This window comes from Scyliorhinus torazame, chromosome 4 (genome assembly GCF_047496885.1).
Source record: "Scyliorhinus torazame isolate Kashiwa2021f chromosome 4, sScyTor2.1, whole genome shotgun sequence".
NCBI classification, from domain to species: Eukaryota; Metazoa; Chordata; class Chondrichthyes; order Carcharhiniformes; family Scyliorhinidae; genus Scyliorhinus; species Scyliorhinus torazame.
This window is the reverse complement of record NC_092710.1, coordinates 354,464,081-354,485,725: the sequence shown is the minus strand read 5'-3', so window position 1 is coordinate 354,485,725 and position 21,645 is coordinate 354,464,081. Positions and strand designations below refer to the sequence as shown.

At 48.1% G+C, this 21,645-nt stretch overlaps 1 protein-coding gene across 1 annotated transcript in view; it reads left to right on the top strand.

Annotated features, from left to right (window-relative positions):
• Positions 1 to 21,645, top strand: part of ppp2r5d (protein phosphatase 2, regulatory subunit B', delta) — a 289,898-nt gene that overhangs the window by 163,843 nt on the left and 104,410 nt on the right. The window contains exon 4 of the mRNA XM_072500311.1: positions 11,706 to 11,905. Coding sequence (XP_072356412.1) covers positions 11,706 to 11,905 — 200 coding nt within the window. The remainder of the gene's footprint in view (positions 1 to 11,705; positions 11,906 to 21,645) is intronic.

Sequence of the window (21,645 nt, the reverse complement as noted above, 5' to 3'; positions counted from 1 at the left end):
AGATTGGAGATGGCATCCTGCAAGGGAACCAGCCTACAAGCAATGGTGACGGCGCCGTTGCCATTCTCCCCGAAGAAATACACCACAAGTGCAGTGGTGGTGGCAACACTAAAAATTTGGGGGCAGTGGAAACGACATAGGGGAAGGACGGGAGCCTCGGTGCGGTCCCCGATAAGAAATAACCATAGGTTTGTCCCGGGGAGAATGGATGGGGGATTTGGAGCATGGCAAAGAGCTGGGGTTGTGCAACTGAGAGAACTGTTTGTAGACGGGACGTTTGCGAGTCTGGGAGCGCTGACGGAAAAATATGGGTTGCCCCAAGGGAATGCATTTCGGTACATGCAAATGAGAGCTTTCGCGAGGCAACAGGTGAGGGAATTCCCGCAGCTCCCGACGCAGGAGGTCCAGGATAGAGTGATCTCAGGGACATGGGTGGGGGATGGTAGGGTGTCGGATATATACAGGGAAATGAGGGACGAGGGGGAGATCATGGTGGATGAGTTGAAGGGGAAATGGGAAGTAGAGCTGGGGGAAGAGATTGAGGAGGGGCTGTGGGCTGATGCCCTACGTAGGGTAAACTCGTCGTCCTCGTGCGCCAGGCTAAGCCTGATACAATTCAAGGTTTTACACAGGGTGCATATGACCGGAGCACGGCTCAGTAAATTTTTCGGGGTAGAGGATAGGTGTGGGTGATGCTCGAGAAGCCCAGCAAACCATACACACATGTTTTGGTCATGTCCGGCACTACAGGGGTTCTGGGTGGGGGTGGCAAAGGTGCTTTCGAAGGTAGTGGGGGTCCGGGTCGAGCCAAGCTGGGGGTTGGCTATATTCGGGGTTGCAGAAGAGCCGGGAGTGCAGGAGGTGAAAGAGGCTGATGTCTTGGCCTTTGCGTCCCTAGTAGCCCGGCGAAGGATATTGCTTATGTGGAAGGAAGCCAAACCCCCGGGCGTGGAGACCTGGATAAATGACATGGCAGGGTTTATAAAACTAGAACGGATAAGGTTTGCACTAAGGGGTTCGGCTCAAGGGTTCACCAGGCGGTGGCAACCGTTCATTGACTACCTCGCAGAACGATAAAAGAAATGGGAAGGTAACAGCAGCATGGGGGGGGGGGGCTCAGGTGGGTCCTCGGGGGTGTTTGTATAAATATTTGTACTAGGCTATGTAGATTAGACTGTTTGATTTTATTTTGGAGAGTTATTATTTTTGATAGGGCAGTTGCCATTTAGTTTATAAATTATTTATTTATTTGTTAAAAAGGCCACTGTTAGTTATACTGTTTTACTGTTGTAAAAAGAAAAACCTTTGTATTGTTTTGTTTGGCCAAAAATCTGAATAAAATATATATTTTTTTAAAAACTAGGGTTCAGGGTGAGCACATTCCTCTTAGACTGAAGGGTAAGGCTGGTAGAAGTGGGGAACACTGGATGACTCGGGATATTGAGGCCATGGTCAAAAGGAAGAAGGAGGCAAATGACATGTAAGAGAAGTCAGGAGTGCAAAAAGGGGACATGAGATTGTCTTGGCAGATAAGGCAAAGGAAAATCCAAAGAGTTTTTACAGATACATAAAGGGCAAAAGAGTGACTAGGGAGAGGGTAGGGCCTCTTCAGGATAAACAAGGTCATCTATGTACGGATCCACAAGGGATTGGATGAGGTCCTAAATGAATATTTCTCGTCAGTATTTACTGTTGAGAAAGGCACGAATGTTAGGGAGATTGGGGAAAAACAAAGTGATATCATGAGGAGTGCATATATTACAGAGAACGAGGTGCTGGAGGTATTAAAGTGCATCAAGATAGACAAATCACTGGGACCTGATGAAATGTATCCCAGGACGTTGTGGGAGGCAAGGGAGGAAATTGCCGGCCCCGGAGCTGAGATATTTAAATCATCGACAGTCACAGGAGAGGTGCCTGAAGATTGGAGGGTAACAAATGTTGTGCCCTTGTTTAAGAAGGGCTGTAGGGATCAGCCCAGGAATTACCGACCGGTGAGCCTTACTTCTGTAGTGGGTAAGTTGTTGGAAAGTATTCTGAGGGACAGGATCTACAGCCATTTAGACAGGCAAGGGCTAATTAGGGAAAGTCAGCATTGCTTTGTAAGGGGAAGTCATGTCTCACGAATTTGATTTGAGATTTTTGAAGGGGTAACCAAGAGGGCAGTGCGGCCAACTTTGTCTACATGGACTTTAGCAAGGTCTTTGACAAGGTCCCACATGGTAGGTTGTTGCAAAAGGTTAAATCTCACGGAATCCAGGGCGAGGTAGCCAATTGGACACAAAATTGGCATGGCGACCAAAGCTAAAGGGTGGTTGTGAAGGGTTGTTTTTCAAACTGGAGGCCTGTGACCAGCGGTGTGCCTCAGGGATCGGGGCTGGGTCCACTGTTATTTGTGGTATATATAAATGATTTGGATGAGAATGTAGGAGGCATGGTTAGTAAGTTTGTAGATGACACCAAGATTGTGAGGAAGGTTATATAAGATTGCAACGGGATCTTGTCCAATTGGGCCAGTGGGCCGATGAATGACAGATGGAGTTTAATTTGGATAAATGTGAGGTGATGTATTTTGGTAGATCAAATCAGGGCAGGACCTACTCAGTTAATGGTAGGGAGTTGGGGAGAGTTAGAGAACAAAGAGATCTAGGAATCATAGCTCCTTAGAAGGTGGAGTCGACAGGGTGGTGAAGAAGGCATTCAGCATGCTAGGTTTTATTGGTCAGAATATTGAAAACTAGAGTTGAGATGTCTTGTTGAAGTTGTACAGACATTGGTATGGCCACACATGGAATACTGTGTTCAGCTCTGGTCACCGTATTATAGGAAGAATATTGTTAAACTAGAAAGAGTGAGAAGAGATTATCCTTGATTAATCCTTGCCTCTCCAAATGGGGATTAATTCTGTCTCTCAGAATTCTTTCCAGTAATTTTCCTACCACTGATGTTAGACTCATTGGCCTGTAATTTCCTGTTTTTTCCCAACTTCCCTTCTTGAATAGTGGTATCACATCAGCTTTCCTCCAGTCCTCTGGCACCTCTCCTGTGGCCAGAGAGAATTTGAAAATTAGCGTCAGAGCCCTTGCAGAGCTCCCTCACCTCCCACAGTAGCTGAGGGTACATCTCATCTGGGCCTAGGAATTTAACTACATTCAAGCCTGCTAATATTGCCTCTGTTCAGTGAAATCACAGACCCCCCCTCCTTGCTTTCTATACCTACATCGTCCTTCTCCATAGTGAATACAGCTGCAAAATACTCATTTATTACCTCAACTACATCTTCCGGCTCCACATCTGCATTGCCACTTTGGTTCTCATGGGTCCTACACTCGCTGGTCACCTTCTTGACCTTAATATAAAACACTTTGGGATTTTTCTTTATATTGCCTGCCAGTTTTTTCATACCTCCTCTTTGCTTCCTCGTTTATTTTTAAAATACTGCTCTACACTTTATTTTCTCCTCTAGGGCATCCACTGTTTTCAGCCCCTTTATCTGCTGTCATGTGAGAGTACCCTTTAAGAAATGGGTGTTTAAGAAATGTACCTTTAAGAAATGGAGCTGCTCATGTTACTGAAGTGATGTCAGAGTGTGGGTGGAGCTGAGCTCTATTTCTGCTTTTTTAGTTTCAGTTTGAGAAAAGCTTGGGTGTGTCTGTGATCTGTACTGCTGTTGATCTTTGCCATCCAAAAACTATCTATGGATCATTTGGTGAATTCAGAAGAAGTATTAATGTTTTCAGTCTTGAATGTAAACCCTGATGTGCTCCTGTTTGGAGGTTTGTTAAGTCTTTTGGATGTTAAAAGAACAGCATGCAGATTACTTAGTGTTGTATTCTTTGGGGGGGGGGTGTATTTGATTTACTGGTTGCTCAGATGTTCACTGTTTGTTTTTGAAAGGTTAACTTGAGTTCATAGAATAAACATTGTTTTGTTTTAAAAACCACTGGTCCATTTTCTGCTGTACCACACCTGTAGAGTGAGCCGTGTGCTCCCCATACCACAATCTATTAAACGTTGTGGGTCAGGTGAACTCCATGATACACTTTAGGATTCTCTAAACCCTGGCCCATAACACTGCCATAAGCCTCCTTTTTCCCCCTTATCCAATCCTGTACATCCCTTGACATGAAGGTTTCTCTGGAGTTTTTTTCTCACCCTTTACCTTTGTATTCTCTGTTTTCTTTTTGAATGACTCCCATTACTCTGATGTGGATTTTCCTACAAGTAGCTGCTCAGAGTCCACTTTGGCCAGATCCTGTCTTACCCCATTAAAATCGGCCGTTCCCCAATTTAGAACCTTTATTTCCAGTACATCTTTGTCCCTTTCCATAACAATCTTAAATCTTACCAGATTATGGTCACTATCACCAAAATGTTCCCCCACAGACACCTTCTTTGAAGATGTAACTAGTAGAGTTGACTAGGGAGAGTCAGTGGTTGTGGATTATTTAGACTTTCAGAAGGCTTCCGATAAGGTCTCACATAGATTACTATTAAAGTGCATGGGATTGTGGGTAATGTATTGGGATGGATAGGAAGCTGCTTGGCAGACAGGAAGCAAGAGTTGGAATAACTGGTCTTTTTCTGATTGGCAGGCAGTGAATGGTGGGGTACCACAGTGATCTGTGCTGGGACCCCAACTGTTCACATTATGTATTCATGATTTGAACAAGGGATGTAAATGTAATGGGCGGGATTCTCTGTTGGCGGAATTCTCCATTTCGGCGTTAGCGCACTCCCGCCCGCAAATTTCCCGGTGGCATGGAGGTGGCCATAATGGGAAACCCCATTGACCGGCTGCCAGGGCGGAGAATCCCGCTGCCAGCGGGCACGCACCACGTCAGAAAACAGGTCTGGCAGGACAGAGAATCCTGCCCATTATCTCCAAATTTGCAAATGATACAAAGTCACACACACAAGAAATAGGAGCAGGTCATTCAGCCATTCAAATCCATTTCACCATTCAATGAGATCATGGTTTGTGGCACGGACAGGAGAGAGAGAGACAGGTAAACTGTACTTATTTCCTCTCGCCTATCCAGAAGAAGAAAGTGTTTTGAATCATTTTTGAAGGATGCTGTCGTGTTTTTTCCCGAACCCTTGGTGTGCGTGATCCAATTTACTGATCACCTACAGTAAATTTGCTTTATAATTAACTTGGAAGTTTAGTTAACTTCAAATTCAAAACCTGAGGGATGGGCGCTGTCAACATCCCCTCCACTACGCACAGCACAGTAAGTGATGGTTAGACTTTTGTGCTCAGCTGGCTGAAGATCGAAGTTGTAGAGTTCTTTTTACAGTTGGTACTGATACCACAAGTTGAAGTAGATATACAGAACCTGAATTGGTTCTGCAGGCGATAGTAGGAAATACTCCAGCAGAGACAGCTTTCGATGAGCAGGCTGTTAGAATCCATAGAATCCCTACAGTGCAGAAGCTGGCCATTCGGCCCATCGAGTCTGTACAAACACTCTGAAAGAGCACCCTACCTAAACCCACGTCCCAGTCCTATCCCCAGTAACCCCACCTAACCATTGGGACACTGAGGGGCAATTTAGCATGACCAATCCATTTCACCTGCACATCTTTGGACTGTGGGAGGAAACCGGAGCACCTGGAGGAAACCCACTCAGACGCGGGGAGAAAGTGCAAACTCCACATAGACTGTCACCCAAGGCCGGGAATTGAACCTGGGTCCCTGCGCTGTGAGGCACCAGTGCTAGCCACTGTGCCATTGTGCCACCCTTGTTCTACTTCTTTGGGTTCAGTGGTTGGATGTTGCACTGTAGACGGTCTGTGAGGCCAAAGATGTAATGTTAAAATGTCCAAAAGGCCAGAGTGTTGGTTCATGTGACATGGCCCATTAATGGTTAATTGCAGCTTAATAATCAGTTTCTGTGTTTCTGGCCAGAATTCTATTGCTCTTCCTTGGGAGAAAGACAAGGTGCTTATTATCATATCTTCTGATATAACAAGTTTCGATCTCTCTCTTTTGTGATAGTTCAGGTTGGGGAGCCAGTTCGTCTGCATTTCCATGCTTTCATTGATTACAAGGGGTCTGTGCAATGAGGTGTGAAATTCCAAATGCTGAGAAAAGAATACTTTTATTCTTGTCTTTCCTGGGTGTAGCCCCTAGAACAAAGAGCCAATGCTGTGGTCATGTGACCTCCAGCAGGCTTTTTTTTGTTTCAGCAGAAAGTCCTTTTTTAAAAACTTTGCAAAAGACTAGAGTTTTGGATTTGTTTTATATCATATGGACTTCAATTTCAACATTTTTTTGCACTACCCCATATCCTTTGTGTTAAATGTAGAAATCTATCAATCTCAGTCTTCAATCTTGTCAATGGCTGAGTCTCCACCCCTCTGGGGCAGCCCCCCCCCCCCCCCCCCCCCCACAATGAGTGAAGACATTTCTCCTCATCTCTGCTCTAAATGGCTTGATTCTAATTCAAAAACTGTGTCTCCTGGTTCGAGACCCCGCCAGCCAGGGCAAACATCCTTTTGGCATCTACCCTTTTCGATTCTGTAAGAATTGTGGTTATCCTGTTTGAGTTAGTTTATCTCTCATTCTTCTAAACTCCAGAGAGTAAAGACTCAGTCTATTTAATCTTTCCTCATCGGACAATCCCTCCATCCCAGGAATTTGTCTGGTTAACCTTTGTTGCACTCCTTCTCTGACAAGAATGTTTCCCTGGGTAAGGGGTCCAAAACCGTGCACACTACTCCAGGTACAGTCTCAGCTCTGCCCTATATAATTGCAGGAAGGCATCTTTATTCTTATATTCAAACTCTCTTATAATAAAGGATAAAATACCATTTGCTGCCTTAATTGCTTACTGTACCTTTTTTTTTTCTTTATAAATTTAGAGTACCCAATTCTTTTCTTTCCAATTAAGGAGCAATTTAGCATGACCAATCCACCTACCCTGCACATCTTTGGGTTGTGGGGGTGAGACCCGAGCAGACGGGGAGAATGTGCAAACTCCACACGGATAGTGACCCAGAGACACGATCAACCCTGGGTTCTCGGCGCCGTGAGGCAGCAGTGCTAACCGCCCTTCTGTTGTACAACCTGGCGGTTTTCATTGTTATTTTTGCTTAGTTTTATTCTGAAATATAATTTGAACCATTATTGTAGGACAACGCTGACAGATGTGTGGCAAGATTTAACTCCAATTCGATCTATAGGTTTGCGGATGATACGACTGGTGGGTCGTATCTCAAACAACGACAAATCAGACTACAGAAGGGAGATACATCACTTGGTTGCATGGTTTACCGAAAACAACCTCTCTAAATGTCAGCAAAACCAAGGAACTGCTCATCGACTTCAGGAAGCGTAGCACGACGACCCCCCCACCCCCCCAAATCTACATCAATGGCTCCAAAGTGGAGATGGTCGATTGCTTCAAGTTCCTGGGGGTCACCAGGAACAGTTTGTCCCGGTCCACTCGCGTTGATGCAAGTCAAGAAAACACAACAACGTCTCTACTTCCTACGGAAGCTAAAGAGATTTGGCATGTCTGCATCAACTCTCTCAAACTTCTACAGATGTGCCAAAGAGAGCATCTTATCCGGCTGCATCACAGCCTGGTATGGCAACTGCTCGGCCCAAGATCGCAAGAAGCTGCAGAGTGTGGTGAACTCAGCCCAATGCATCACATAAGCTTGTCACCCTCCCATTGATTCTGTCTACACCTCCTGCTGCCTCAGGAAGGTAGACAGCATTGTCGGAGACCCCTCACACCTAGGCTTTGCCCGCTTCCAGACCCTTCCATTGGGCAGAAGGTACAGAAGTCTGAAGACCCGCACATCCAGACATAGGAACAGCTTCTTCCCCACAGCTACAAGACTCCTCAACGACTCTCCCTCGGACTGACCTGAACACTGGGCTGGATTCTCCGCACTCCAACACCGAAATCGAGGCCGGTGCCGGGACAGAGAATCCATTTCCCTGCATGTAATCGGGACCGGCGTCGTTTCCCCGATTCTCCGGGCCTCGAAAAGCGAGTACACCGCGCCACATACCACCTACCTGCGGCTATTGCTGGAGGCCTGCCCTGCCATTCTCCGCCCCCGACTGGCCGAAGTCCCGGCGCGCGCGGATCTAACATGGTCCTGCCGGTCGGGATACTAGGGTGGCGGCTGCGGACTCAGTCCACCTTTATGCGTAGGCCAGCCGACCTTCAGATTAATTCTGAATCCTGATTTGCAGTGGCACAATTAACAAACCCACACCACAAGTAATCATCTTTGTTCCTGTATTTAGCTTTTTCTTCATGGGATGTTCACCAGAAACCCTGGAGTTCACACCAGCACTGCTGGCAGCTGTAATAAAGGAATCTCTTTCGAGCCCAGAACTCAAGACATCAGCGGAAGGGGCATGTGGCCTGCACTCTGCTGCAGCTCCAGGCAGGAAGACTCCAGCGATTTTCATTTTTTAAAAATCTGCCCCCAAGACAGCAGGCTGACATGAGGCGTTCTGCCCCGCTGGGCTCTGGGCCTGCGCACTGCTGAGCGGGCATGCATGCGAGGAACGGCAGGCATTCTGAAAGCCAGCTGACGCCGGCATTTTCAAAAGCCGGAAACGGCGATGGACACTTCTTCCCGCGATCAGGAATGTCCAGCCGCGCCGCGACCTTCCCGACACCTACGACCCACCTGCAGGTCGCGACCCTGGGTTTGAAAATTACTGGTGTACAGATTCTTGGGTATTGTTGGGAATTGAACCCCAGTCCCTGGCCTGCTCTTGTAGCCACAGTATTAAAGTGGCTAGTCCAATTCAGGCTCTGGTCAAAGATAACCCCCAGGATGTTGAGAGTGGGGGATTCAGTGACGGTAATGCCATTGAATGTCATAGTGCGATGGTTTGATTCTCTCTTATTGGTGATGGTCATTGCCTGGCACTTGTATGGCGCAAATGTTACTTGCCACTTGTCAACCCGAGCCTGGATATTGTCTAGCCTTGGTGCATGTGGACTGCTTCAGTGTCTGAAGAGTCACTAACGATTCTTAACATTGTGCAATCATGTGCAATATTTATAATAATTTTTATTGTCAAAATTAGGCTTACATTAACACTGTAATGAAGTTACTGTGAAAATTCCCTCGTCGCCACACTCTGGCGCCTGTTCGGGTACACAGAGGGAGAATCCAGAATGTCTAATTCACCGAACAGCACGTCTTTCGGGACTCGTGGGAAGAAACCCACACAGACACTGGGAGAACGTGCAGACTCCGCACACAGTGACCCAAGCTGAGAATTTAACCTGGGACCCTGGTGCGGTGAAGCAACAGTGCTAACCACTGTACATTAGAAGGAAGGTCATTGATGAAGCAGCTGAAGATGGTTGAGTCGAGGACACTACCCTGAGAAACGTCCTGCAGTGATGTCCCAGGACAGAGATGACTGACCTCCAACAACCAGAGCCATCTTCCTTTGTGCTACGTATGTCTCGGAACCAGTGGAGAGATTCCCCCCTGATTCCTATTGACTCCAGTGTTCTTGGGGTTCCTTGATGCCATATTCTATCAAATACTGCCTTCATGTCAAGAGCAGTCATTCTCACCTCACCTCACCTCTGGAGTTCAGTTGTTTTGTCCATATTTTAACCAAGGCTGTAATGAGGTCAGGAGCTGAGCAACCCTGGCAGAACCCAAACTGAGCATCCGTGAGCAGGTTATTGCTAATTAAGTGCCACTTGATAGCTCTGTTGATGACTCCCCTTCCATCACTTCACCGATGATTGGGAGTAGGCTGATGGAGAGGTAATTGGCCGGGTTGGATTTGTTCTGGTTTTTGTGCACACCTGGGCAATTTTCCACATTGCCGGGTAGATGCCAGTGTTGTATCTGTACTGGAACAGCTTGACTCGGGGCGCGGAAAGTTCTGGAGCACAAATCTAGTATGACTTTCCCTGCTGTTGGTTCCCCCTTTATGACCCGGCCAGCTCGGTCTGTGGTGGTACTACCGAGCCACTCTTGGTGATGGTCACTGAACACCCCTACCCAGAATATGGATAGGTACATGGAAATCAGCAGGAGGTTTCCGTGCCCATATTTTAAGTGACGCCATGAGACTTCATGGACTCCCAAGGCAACTCCCCCCCCCCCCCCCCCCCCCCCCCCCCCCCCCCGGACTGCCACCTCTGCTGGGCTGGTTCTATCCTGCTGGTGGGACAGGACGTACCCAGGAATGGTGATAGTGGTGTCTGGGACATTGTCTGTAAGGTAAGATTCTGTGAGTATGACTATGCCAGGCTGTTTGTAACAGTTTGATACAACGGAGTGGCTTGTTGGGCCATTTCAGAGGGCTGAGAGTCTGAAGTCACATATAGGTCAGACCAGGTGAGGACAGCAGATTTCCTTCCTAAAGGACATTAGTGAACCAGATGGGTTTTTTATAACAATGGTTTCATGGTCGTCATTACATGATATTTATTGGATTCAAGTCCCCTATCTGCCGTGGAGGGATTTGGACCCGGGTCTCCAGGGTATTACTTACCCTGGGTCTCTGGATCACCAGTCCAGTGACAATACCACTCGGTTACCGCCTAGTTTGAGCTTTGATGGCAAGTACAAACGTTTAAATTTAAGCCAGTGCATTTTAATGCAATATAACCTATTTCCTGCAATACCTAAGTCATCACTTCAAAATGCTGCCACTACTACTGCTAGTAGTGATGACAGACCTATAATCACCAATGTTTCACATGACAGCCTGAAATGTTTTTCCTATGTAATCTAATTTTGGAAGGACAAATTTTGGGACACATAATGGATTTTTTTCTTTTAATTTTCTTTCATTGGGTTCATTATGCACATTCACTCTTTATATTGGATTTGATTTATTGTCACGTGTACCGAGGTACAGTGGAAAGTATTGTTCTGCGTACAGTTCTGACCGATCGTTAGAACATAGGACATACATAAATACGCAATGTAAATGCATGGACACCGGCATCGGGTGAGCATACTGAGTGTTGTACTACTCAGTAGAGAAGATGTGTGATGAGATCAGTTCAGTCCATAAGAGGGTCGTTCAGAAGTCTGGTAATAGCGGGGAAGAAGCCGTTTTTGAACCTGTTGGTGCGTGTTCTCAGACTTTTGTATCTCCTGCCTAATGAAAGAGGTTGGAAGAGAGAATAACCTAGATGGGAGGGGTCTTTGATTATGCTGCCCATTTTCCCAAGGAAGCGGGAGGTGTAGACAGAGTTGGGCGTCGGGTTTGCATGATGGACTGGGCGGTGTTCACGACTCTTGGAAGTTTCTTGCAGTCTTGGGCCGAGCTGTTGACATGCCAGGCTGTGATGCAGCCTGATAGGATGCTTACTATGGTGCATCTGTAAAAGTTAGTAAGAGTCAATGTGGACATGCCGAATTTCCTTAGTTTCCTGAGGAAGTATAGGCGCTGTTGTGCTTTCTTGGTCGTAGCGTCGATGTGGGTGGACCACGTGATGCTATTATACATCATTCAAGTATTTTACAAAACTAGTTTATACACCTATTTTTATGAAGGTATTGTACAGATGTGGATGTTTTTAAAATCATGTTGAAGATGTCACGTGCTACCATAACCATTCAATGAAATATCAGTGACAACATTGGAGACATTCTGGAGGCAAATGTTCTGAGCAGATAATGAATGTTTTCAAACTGTTATGCTGGATAACTGCTTCATTGCTGTGTCTTTTCTCCTTTCCTAGATGCACAGACTCATGAGAGAGAAGAGCTGTTTGTTCAGAAGTTACGACAATGCTGTGTCCTCTTCGATTTTGTCTCTGACCCCCTCAGTGACCTCAAATACAAAGAGGTGAAACGGGCAGGTTTGAATGAGATGGTGGAGTACATCACACACAATCGGGATGTCATTACGGAGGCTATTTACCCTGAGGCTGTTATTATGGTATGCTGTGTGGATATCTGTTTTGTACACATTGGATAGAGAACAGACTAGTTTTTGAGGCTGATCTAATTAATATTTCAGTTATCGGCCTAGGCTCAGTGGTAGCAGTCTTGCAACTTGATCAGAATTCAAGCTCCTCTGCACCAGCATGAGTGCATAATCCAAGTTAGTAGCTCTGTTCTGGTCGAGGACCAGTCTTTTTATTCAGACATTAAGCCAAGTAAGAAGTTGATGTTTAAAATCCATGGCACTATTTAAAGAAGAGTAGGGAAATTGTCCCCTGTCAGTTTGGGAGCCACAAGGCTGTGAAAGGTACTATATAAATTGAAATTATTTTTTAATCTTTATAGTTATGATGTTGCCTGGTAATACTGAAAACTCAATAAGTAATGCATTTATATGTGAAACCCTTAAGGGTTTAGAGAGTTCAAACCTTGCTTTAAAGAGTGATGGTGACAAATGGCTAACTAGGAGATATGGGGGAAACTGAAAACACACTGGTTCTGGTCTCTCGGTTGCCCTGCTAATTGTTCTGGATGAAAGGTGTGGGATTTGTTCTGCTTAAAAAGTTTAAAAGGTACTAAGACCGTATTGAGAAAGGCAGAACTGCAGCTGATTGAAAAAAATCTCTTGGGAAATTACACCTCTTGACCCAAAGGCTATTAGAGACAGCTCTCAGCTAACTACCTTCCATAACTGGAAACTTCCACATCTGGAGTCTGTCAAGTTCGTCTTTAATGAATTGTAAAGACTACATTCCATAGGTAAGCTGTTTCAGAGGGTACTGACTGTCTGGGTAAAATAATGTTTGGTATCTAACTTAGCTCTAACATGTGGATTTTATATGCTTCTAGTCCTAGCATCCCAATCCATCTCAAATCCCCTCATTGTTGTATAAACGTTAATCATATGCGTCTTGCAGCATTGGCCCTATAAGGCTATGCCAGTGTTTGTTTCACAGGAGCCTCCTCCTACCTCTCTTCATCTAAGCAACATATTCATCTATTCTCTCTCCCCCCCCCCCCCCCCCACCCCCTTCATATGCTTGTATAGCTCCTTAAATTAACCTATGCTATTTGCTTCAACTACTCTTTGTGGTAGTGTCAGGAAAACTATTTTTTAAGTGAACTTTCTTTGTATTGTTAAATATTGGAAATAAGGTATAGATTTAAATGGGTTTAACTTAGTGGTTGTGTGTAAGAGTTAAACTCTAGTTAGATACTTAGTAGACAAAAGATGTGTGAGGGTTTTGGGCAGTTCAAACTGTACTTCTGTTGTGCTTACAGACGATAATGGTGTAAAATGTAAATAAAAGCTTGGAGAAGAAAATAGATGTTTCTTAGCAACCAAGGGAATCTTTAGGATAGGAAGGCATTTTATGATTGTTTTTAACTGAATTCATAGCAGTTGATGACAGGAAGCTAGAGGGTGAGCAGCTCTCAGTTTTGCTATAAGAAAAGCCATGCAATGGAGTAATGGTGAAGAAAGCCAGAAGTGCCAGAAATCTAAAGGGTAGCTCGCTAAGGAAACTAGAGAAATTAATTGGAGTTTCCAGGAAGCCTGATGTTAAAGGAATAGAGGAAACAGGGACTGGAATAGGGTACTGTCCAGTCAAGACAGACAGCTGAAAAGGAGTTGGCTAGTGAGAAGCCAGAAAGATACCCAAAGTGGTTCTAAGGTATGTGATATCTTACTATAGTTTGTAAGATGTTAATTGAAATAATTGTGGAGCAATCAGTGGCTGGATCCCTGAATTTGTGTAAAAGCATTCAAGAGAAAGGAATCCTGAAAGGAGAGTTGGAAAATCTGGAGGCAGATCCTTATTAAAACAGCGGAGAGGAAGCTTTGCTTGAAAGGACAGTTGGAAAACCCAGAGATAGATTATTGATGAAAATAGCTGATGGAAAGCATTGTTTAAATGAAGATTTTGAAGAGTGTCTTTTTGAGAGTGGTGTTTGGACGCACTCGTGTGACAATCATCTGGGGGGAACTGGAGAAGAAATCCACACCAGATTGATTGAATGGTATCTTCCATTTGGTTTCCGAAATCTACACAAGATCGATTGAATGGTATCTGCCATTTGGTTTCCGAGTGGGGCGTTATCCTTAAAATCTGTGTACATTTATGAAGATAAGGCATATTGAAGGAGGAAGGTATTATAATCTCTTTTCATGTTTAATAAATGTTCTTTTTCTTGTTTAAAAAACAAATTGACAGTCCTATGATTCTGTTCTCCACATTTTCTAAAAGAAAGTTACAATCTTGTGAGCCAGTGTTCCATTCTGGGATCTTCCCATCCAGTAATATCGTAACAATAGTGTATTATGTTGCACATTCTCCAGATAAAGATGTTTCTTCTGAATTGCTTATTGGATTTATTTGTGAACATCTTACGGTCTTTTGTTCTGGTCTTGCTTGCAACTGCAAACATCTCGGGCGGGATTTTCCATTGGCCGACGGCGGAGAATCTGTTCCGACGGCAAAATCGCGGCAATTCTCCGTCACCTCAACAGCGGCGTCAATGCATTCCGGAACGCACGTACAGTAGGCACCGTTTGCATGTCATTAGCGGCCCGACCTGGTATTCTCCGCGATTCCCCGCCTCTGATGTGCCGCATTCCCGACGGCGCGGTTGACTTGTGCTTTTAAAAATTGTGAAACCGATGTTTTGGCTGCTGAGGGAGGGAGAGAGGAGATAGGACCCAGAGAGGAACAGCTGCCGCCCCGGACACTGGCCGAGCTGGCTAGGATGGGGGAGGCCCTGCCGGGAGGTGGGGGCACAGGCCGAGAGGCCGGGGTGATCTTCATTCAAACAATGCTTTCACCCGGACCACCATTACCCCAACCATCTTGCTGCGCACCCACTGCCCACCCATCTTGGCCCCTGGTTCTGCAGTGTGACACTGGCTGTATGCGTGCCCTCACCCCTGCATGCCACCCCCCCAACCCTGCTGTCACTTACTGATGGCCCACAGTAGCCCCTGGTGAGGACAGTGCCAGCCAACGGTAACCCTGGCATCAGGAACAGGCGCCAGGGCCAGAGGCGCCCCATGGTGCCGGGCACCGACGGGGCCAGGGGTGCGGGGAGGGGTGGGGAAGGGACATGCGGAGGCGGATTCCACAGTGCCAACCGAGGCCACTATGTAGGATTTGACAGCATCTGCCACCTGTGCCCAGGCACGATGAACGACGGCAGCTGGCAGCCTCCACCGCGTCCAACAGGGTCTCTAGCTTGGCGTCTGTGAACCTCGGGGCTGCTCTCCTCGCCACCATCTTGCTGGCTGCGATGGTGTGTGTGGGGGGAGAATTTTTTATATGCGGTTGCAGCTTGTCAGCCTTTGGGTGTCAATCGCGAATCCAGCACCGTTTCCGATTAGAATTGATTGTGTTCCACGTGGCGCCGGTACAAGCCCCTTAAGGGTAGCAGAATCGGTTCAGGTGCGGCGCCTGTTTTTCTGGCCACGGATTCTGTATTGCCGTCAACACTTAGTCTCCGAAACGGAGAAACCCGCCCCTCGTCTATGTCTACCCTTTTTAATATAGGTTTTTATTATTATTTTTTTATTTTTATTAAATATTTTATTGAAAATTTTTGGTCAACCAACACAGTACATTGTGCATCCTTTACACAATATTATAACAACACAAATAACAATGACCTGTTTTATAAACAAAAAATGAATAAATAATAAATAACAAAAATGAAAACTAGCCCTAATTGGCAACTGCCTTGTCACAAGTAACACTCTCCAAAAATATAATTTAACAGTCCAATATATAATTATCTGTAGCAACGACCTATACATACTATACAGTATATATTAACAACCCTGAGAGTCCTTCTGGTTCCTCCTTCCCCCCCCACCTCGATCCTGGGCTGCTGCTGCTGCCTTCTTTTTCCCATTCCGTCTAGCGAGGTATTCGGCGAACGGTTGCCACCGCCTGGTGAACCCTTGAGCCGACCCCCTTAGGACGAACTTAATCCGCTCTAGCTTTATAAACCCCGCCATGTCATTTATCCAGGTCTCCACCCCCGGGGGCTTGGCTTCTTTCCACATTAGCAATATCCTGCGCCGGGCTACTAGGGACGCAAAGGCCAAAACATCGGCCTCTCTCGCCTCCTGCACTCCCGGCTCTTGTGCAACCCCAAATATAGCCAACCCCCAGCTTGGTTCGACCCGGACTCCTACTACTTTTGAAAGCACCTTTGTCACCCCCATCCAAAACCCCTGTAGTGCCGGGCATGACCAAAACATATGGGTATGATTCGCTGGGCTTCACGAGCACCTCGCACACCTATCCTCCACCCCAAAAAATTTACTGAGCCGTGCTCCAGTCATATGTGCCCTGTGTAATACCTTAAACTGAATCAGGCTTAGCCTGGCACACGAGGACGACGAGTTTACCCTGCTTAGGGCATCTGCCCACAGCCCCTCCTCGATCTCCTCCCCCAGCTCTTCTTCACATTTCCCTTTTAGTTCATCTACCATAGTCTCCCCTTCGTCCCTCATTTCCCTATATATATCTGACACCTTACCATCCCCCACCCATGTCTTTGAGATCACTCTGTCCTGCACCTCTTGTGTCGGGAGCTGCGGGAATTCCCTCACCTGTTGCCTCGCAAAAGCCCTCAGTTGCATATACCTGAATGCATTCCCTTGGGGCAACCCATATTTCTCGGTCAGCGCTCCCAGACTCGCGAACTTCCCATCCACAAACAGATCTTTCAGTTGCGTTATTCCTGCTCTTTGCCACATTCCATATCCCCCATCCATTCCCCCCGGGGCAAACCTATGGTTGTTTCTTATCGGGGACCCCCCCAAGGCTCCAGTCTTTCCCCTATGCCGTCTCCACTGTCCCCAAATCTTCAGTGTAGCCACCACCACCGGGCTTGTGGTGTAGTTCCTCGGTGAGAACGGCAATGGGGCTGTCACCATAGCCTGTAGGCTAGTCCCCCTACAGGACGCCCTCTCTAATCTCTTCCACGCCGCTCCCTCCTCCTCTCCCATCCACTTACTCACCATTGAAATATTAGCGGCCCAATAATACTCACTTAGGCTTGGTAGTGCCAGCCCCCCCCTATCCCTGCTACGCTGTAAGAATCCCTTCCTCACTCTCGGGGTCTTCCCGGCCCACACAAAACCCATGATGCTCTTTTCAATCCTTTTAAAAAAAGCCTTCGTGATCACCACCGGGAGGCACTGAAACACAAAGAGGAATCTCGGGAGGACCACCATCTTAACCGCCTGCACCCTCCCTGCCATTGACAGGGATACCATATCCCATCTCTTGAAATCCTCCTCCATCTGTTCCACCAACCGCGTTAAATTTAACCTATGCAATGTGCCCCAATTCTTAGCTATCTGGATCCCCAGGTAACGAAAGTCCCTTGTTACCTTCCTCAACGGTAGGTCCTCTATTTCTCTACTCTGCTCCCCTGGATGCACCACAAACAACTCACTTTTCCCCATGTTCAATTTACACCCTGAAAAATCCCCAAACTCCCCAAGTATCCGCATTATTTCTGGCATCCCCTCCGCCGGGTCCGCCACATATAGTAGCAAATCGTCCGCATACAAAGATACCCGGTGCTCTTCTCCTCCCCTAAGTACTCCCCTCCACTTCTTGGAACCCCTCAACGCTATCGCCAGGCGCTCAATCGCCAGTGCAAACAATAATGGGGACAGAGGGCATCCCTGCCTTGTCCCTCTATGGAGCCGAAAATATGCAGATCCCCGTCCATTCGTAACCACGCTCGCCACTGGGGCCCTATACAACAGCTGCACCCATCTAACATACCCCTCTCCAAAACCAAATCTCCTCAACACCTCCCACAAATAATCCCACTCCACTCTATCAAATGCTTTCTCGGCATCCATCGCCACTACTATCTCGGTTTCTCCCTCTGGTGGGGCCATCATCATTACCCCTAACAACCTCCGTATATTCGTGTTCAGCTGTCTCCCCTTCACAAACCCAGTTTGGTCCTCGTGGACCACCCCCGGGACACATTCCTCTATTCTCATTGCCATTACCTTGGCCAGGACCTTGGCATCTACATTTAGGAGGGAAATAGGTCTATAGGACCCGCATTGTAGCGGGTCCTTTTCCTTCTTTAAGAGAAGCGATATCGTTGCTTCAGACATAGTCGGGGGCAGTTGTCCCCTTTCCTTTGCCTCATTAAAGGTCCTCGTCAGTACCGGGGCGAGCAAGTCCACATATTTTCTATAGAATTCGACTGGGAATCCATCCGGTCCCGGGGCCTTTCCCGCCTGCATGCTCCTAATTCCTTTCACCACTTCTACCTCGATCTGTGCTCCCAGTCCCACCCTTTCCTGCTCTTCCACCTTGGGAAATTCCAGCCGATCCAAGAAGCCCATCATTCTCTCCCTCCCATCCGGGGGTTGAGCTTCATATAATTTTTTATAAAATGTCTTGAACACTCCATTCACTCTCTCCGCTCCCCGCTCCATCTCTCCTTCCTCATCCCTCACTCCCCCTATTTCCCTCGCTGCTCCCCTTTTCCTCAATTGGTGTGCCAGCAACCTGCTCGCCTTCTCCCCATATTCGTACTGTACACCCTGAGCCTTCCTCCATTGTGCCTCTGCAGTGCCTGTAGTCAGCAAGTCAAATTCTACATGTAGCCTTTGCCTTTCCCTGTACAGTCCCTCCTCCGGTGCTTCCGCATATTGTCTGTCCACCCTCAAAAGTTCTTGCAGCAACCGCTCCCGTTCCTTACTCTCCTGCTTCCCTTTATGTGCCCTTATTGATATCAGCTCCCCTCTAACCACCGCCTTCAACGCCTCCCAGACCACTCCCACCTGGACCTCCCCATTATCATTGAGTTCCAAGTACTTTTCAATGCACCCCCTCACCCTTAGACACACCCCCTCATCTGCCATTAGTCCCATGTCCATTCTCCAGGGTGGGCGCCCTCCTGTTTCCTCCCCTATCTCCAAGTCCACCCAGTGTGGAGCGTGATCCGAAATGGCTATAGCCGTATACTCCGTTCCCCTCACCTTCGGGATCAATGCCCTACCCAGCACAAAAAAGTCTATTCGCGAGTAGACTTTATGGACATAGGAGAAAAACGAGAACTCCTTACTCCTAGGTCTGCTAAATCTCCACGGGTCTACACCTCCCATCTGCTCCATAAAATCTTTAAGTACCTTGGCTGCTGCCGGCCTCCTTCCAGTCCTGGACTTCGACCTATCCAGCCCTGGTTCCAACACCGTATTAAAATCTCCCCCCATTATCAGCTTTCCCATCTCTAGGTCCGGAATGCGTCCTAGCATCCGCCTCATAAAATTGGCATCATCCCAGTTCGGGGCATATACGTTTACCAAAACCACCGTCTCCCCCTGTAGTTTGCCACTCACCATCACGTATCTGCCCCCGTTATCCGCCACTATAGTCTTTGCCTCGAACATTACCCGCTTCCCCACTAATATAGCCACCCCCCTGTTTTTCGCATCTAGCCCCGAATGGAACACCTGCCCCACCCATCCTTTGCGTAGCCTAACCTGGTCTATCAGTTTCAGGTGCGTTTCCTGTAACATAACCACATCTGCCTTAAGTTTCTTAAGGTGTGCGAGTACCCGTGCCCTCTTTATCGGCCCGTTCAGCCCTCTCACGTTCCACGTGATCAGCCGAGTTGGGGGGCTTCCTACCCCCCCCCCCCCTTGTCGATTAGCCATCACCTTTTTCCAGCTCCTCACCCGGTTCCCACGCAGCTGTATCTCCCCCAGGCGGTGCCCCCCCCGCCCATCCTCTCCCATACCAGCTCCCCCCTCTCCTTAGCAGCAGCAACCCAGTAATTCCCCCCTCCCACCCCCCCCCCGCTAGATCCCCCGCTAGTGTAATTACTCCCCCCATGTTGCTCCCAGAAGTCAGCAAACTCTGGCTGACCTCGGCTTCCCCCCGTGACCTCGGCTCGCACCGTGCGACGCCCCCTCCTTCCTGCTTCTCTATTCCCGCCATGATTATCATAGCGCGGGAACCAAGCCCGCGCTTCTCCCTTGGCCCCGCCCCCAATGGCCAACGCCCCATCTCCTCCACCTCCCCTCCTCCCCCCATCACCACCTGTGGGAGAGAGAAAAGTTACCACATCGCAGGATTAGTACATAAAACCCCTCTTTGCCCCCCACATTCGCCCCACCACTTTGTTCGAACGTTCTTTTTAATAACCCGCTCATTCCAGTTTTTCTTCCACAATAAAAGTCCACGCTTCATCCGCCGTCTCAAAGTAGTGGTGCCTCCCTCGATATGTGACCCACAGTCTTGCCGGTTGCAGCATTCCAAATTTTATCTTCTTTTTATGAAGCACCGCCTTGGCCCGATTAAAGCTCGCCCTCCTTCTCGCCACCTCCGCACTCCAGTCTTGATAAACGCGGATCACCGCGTTCTCCCATTTACTGCTCCGAGTTTTCTTCGCCCATCTAAGGACCATTTCTCTATCCTTAAAACGGAGGAATCTCACCACTATGGCTCTGGGAATTTCTCCTGCTCTCGGTCCTCGCGCCATCACTCGGTATGCTCCCTCCACCTCCAACGGACCCGCCGGGGCCTCCGCTCCCATTAACGAGTGCAGCATCGTGCTCACATATGCCCCGACGTCCGCTCCCTCCACACCTTCAGGAAGACCAAGAATCCTCAGGTTGTTCCTCCTTGCGTTGTTTTCCAGTGCCTCCAACCTTTCCTCACATCGTTTCTGATGTGCCTCCTGCGTCTCCGTCTTCACCACCAGGCCCTGTATATCGTCCTCATTCTCGGCTGCCTTTGCCTTCACGACCCGAAGCTCCCGCTCCTGGGTCTTTTGTTCCTCCTTTAGCCCTTCGATCGCCTGTAGTATCGGGGCCAACAGCTCTTTCTTCATTTCCTTTTTGATCTCTTCCACACAGCATTTCAAGAACTCTTGTTGTTCAGGGCCCCATGTTAAACTGCCACCTTCCGACGCCATCTTGGTTTTTGCTTGCCTTCCTTGCCGCTGTTCTAAAGGATCCACTGCAATCTGGCCACTCTCTCCTCCTTTTTCCATCCGTATCCAGGGGGGATTCCCTTCTGGTTTACCGCACAGTGTTTTTAGCCGTCAAAATTGCCGTTGGGGCTCCTATCAAGAGCCCAAAAGTCCGTTTCACAGGGAGCTGCCGAAACGTGCGACTCAGCTGGTCATCGCCGCACCCGGAAGTCAGGTTTTTATGATTTAAAGACAGGAGTACAACAATACAGTTGGTTCCGCTTAATCACTACACTTGGTGCCTCTTTATGTACCAACGATACACTAGAGCAGTGTTTATCAAACTTATTTTCCAGGGATTCATTTTTACCAAACGGCCAACCTTCGGGGGACACACCAGCTGACTGCCTCGACCCACGCCGGCCGACCTTGGCGACCGACGCCGGCCGAACTTGGCCACCCACACCGGCTGACCTTGGCGAACCACGCCGGCCGACCTTGGTCACCCACGCCGGCCGACCTTGGCCAACCATGCCGGCCGACCTTGGCCACCCACGCCGGCCAACCTTGGGGAACCACGCCGGCCGAACTTGGTCACCCACGCCGGCCAACCTTGGCGAACCACGCCGGCCGACCTTGGTCACCCACGCCGGCCGAACTTGGTCACCCACGCCGGCCAACCTTGGCGAACCACGCCGGCCGACCTTGGTCACCCACGCCGGCCGACCTTGGTCACCCACGCCGGCCGAACTTGGTCACCCACGCCGGCCAACCTTGGCGAAC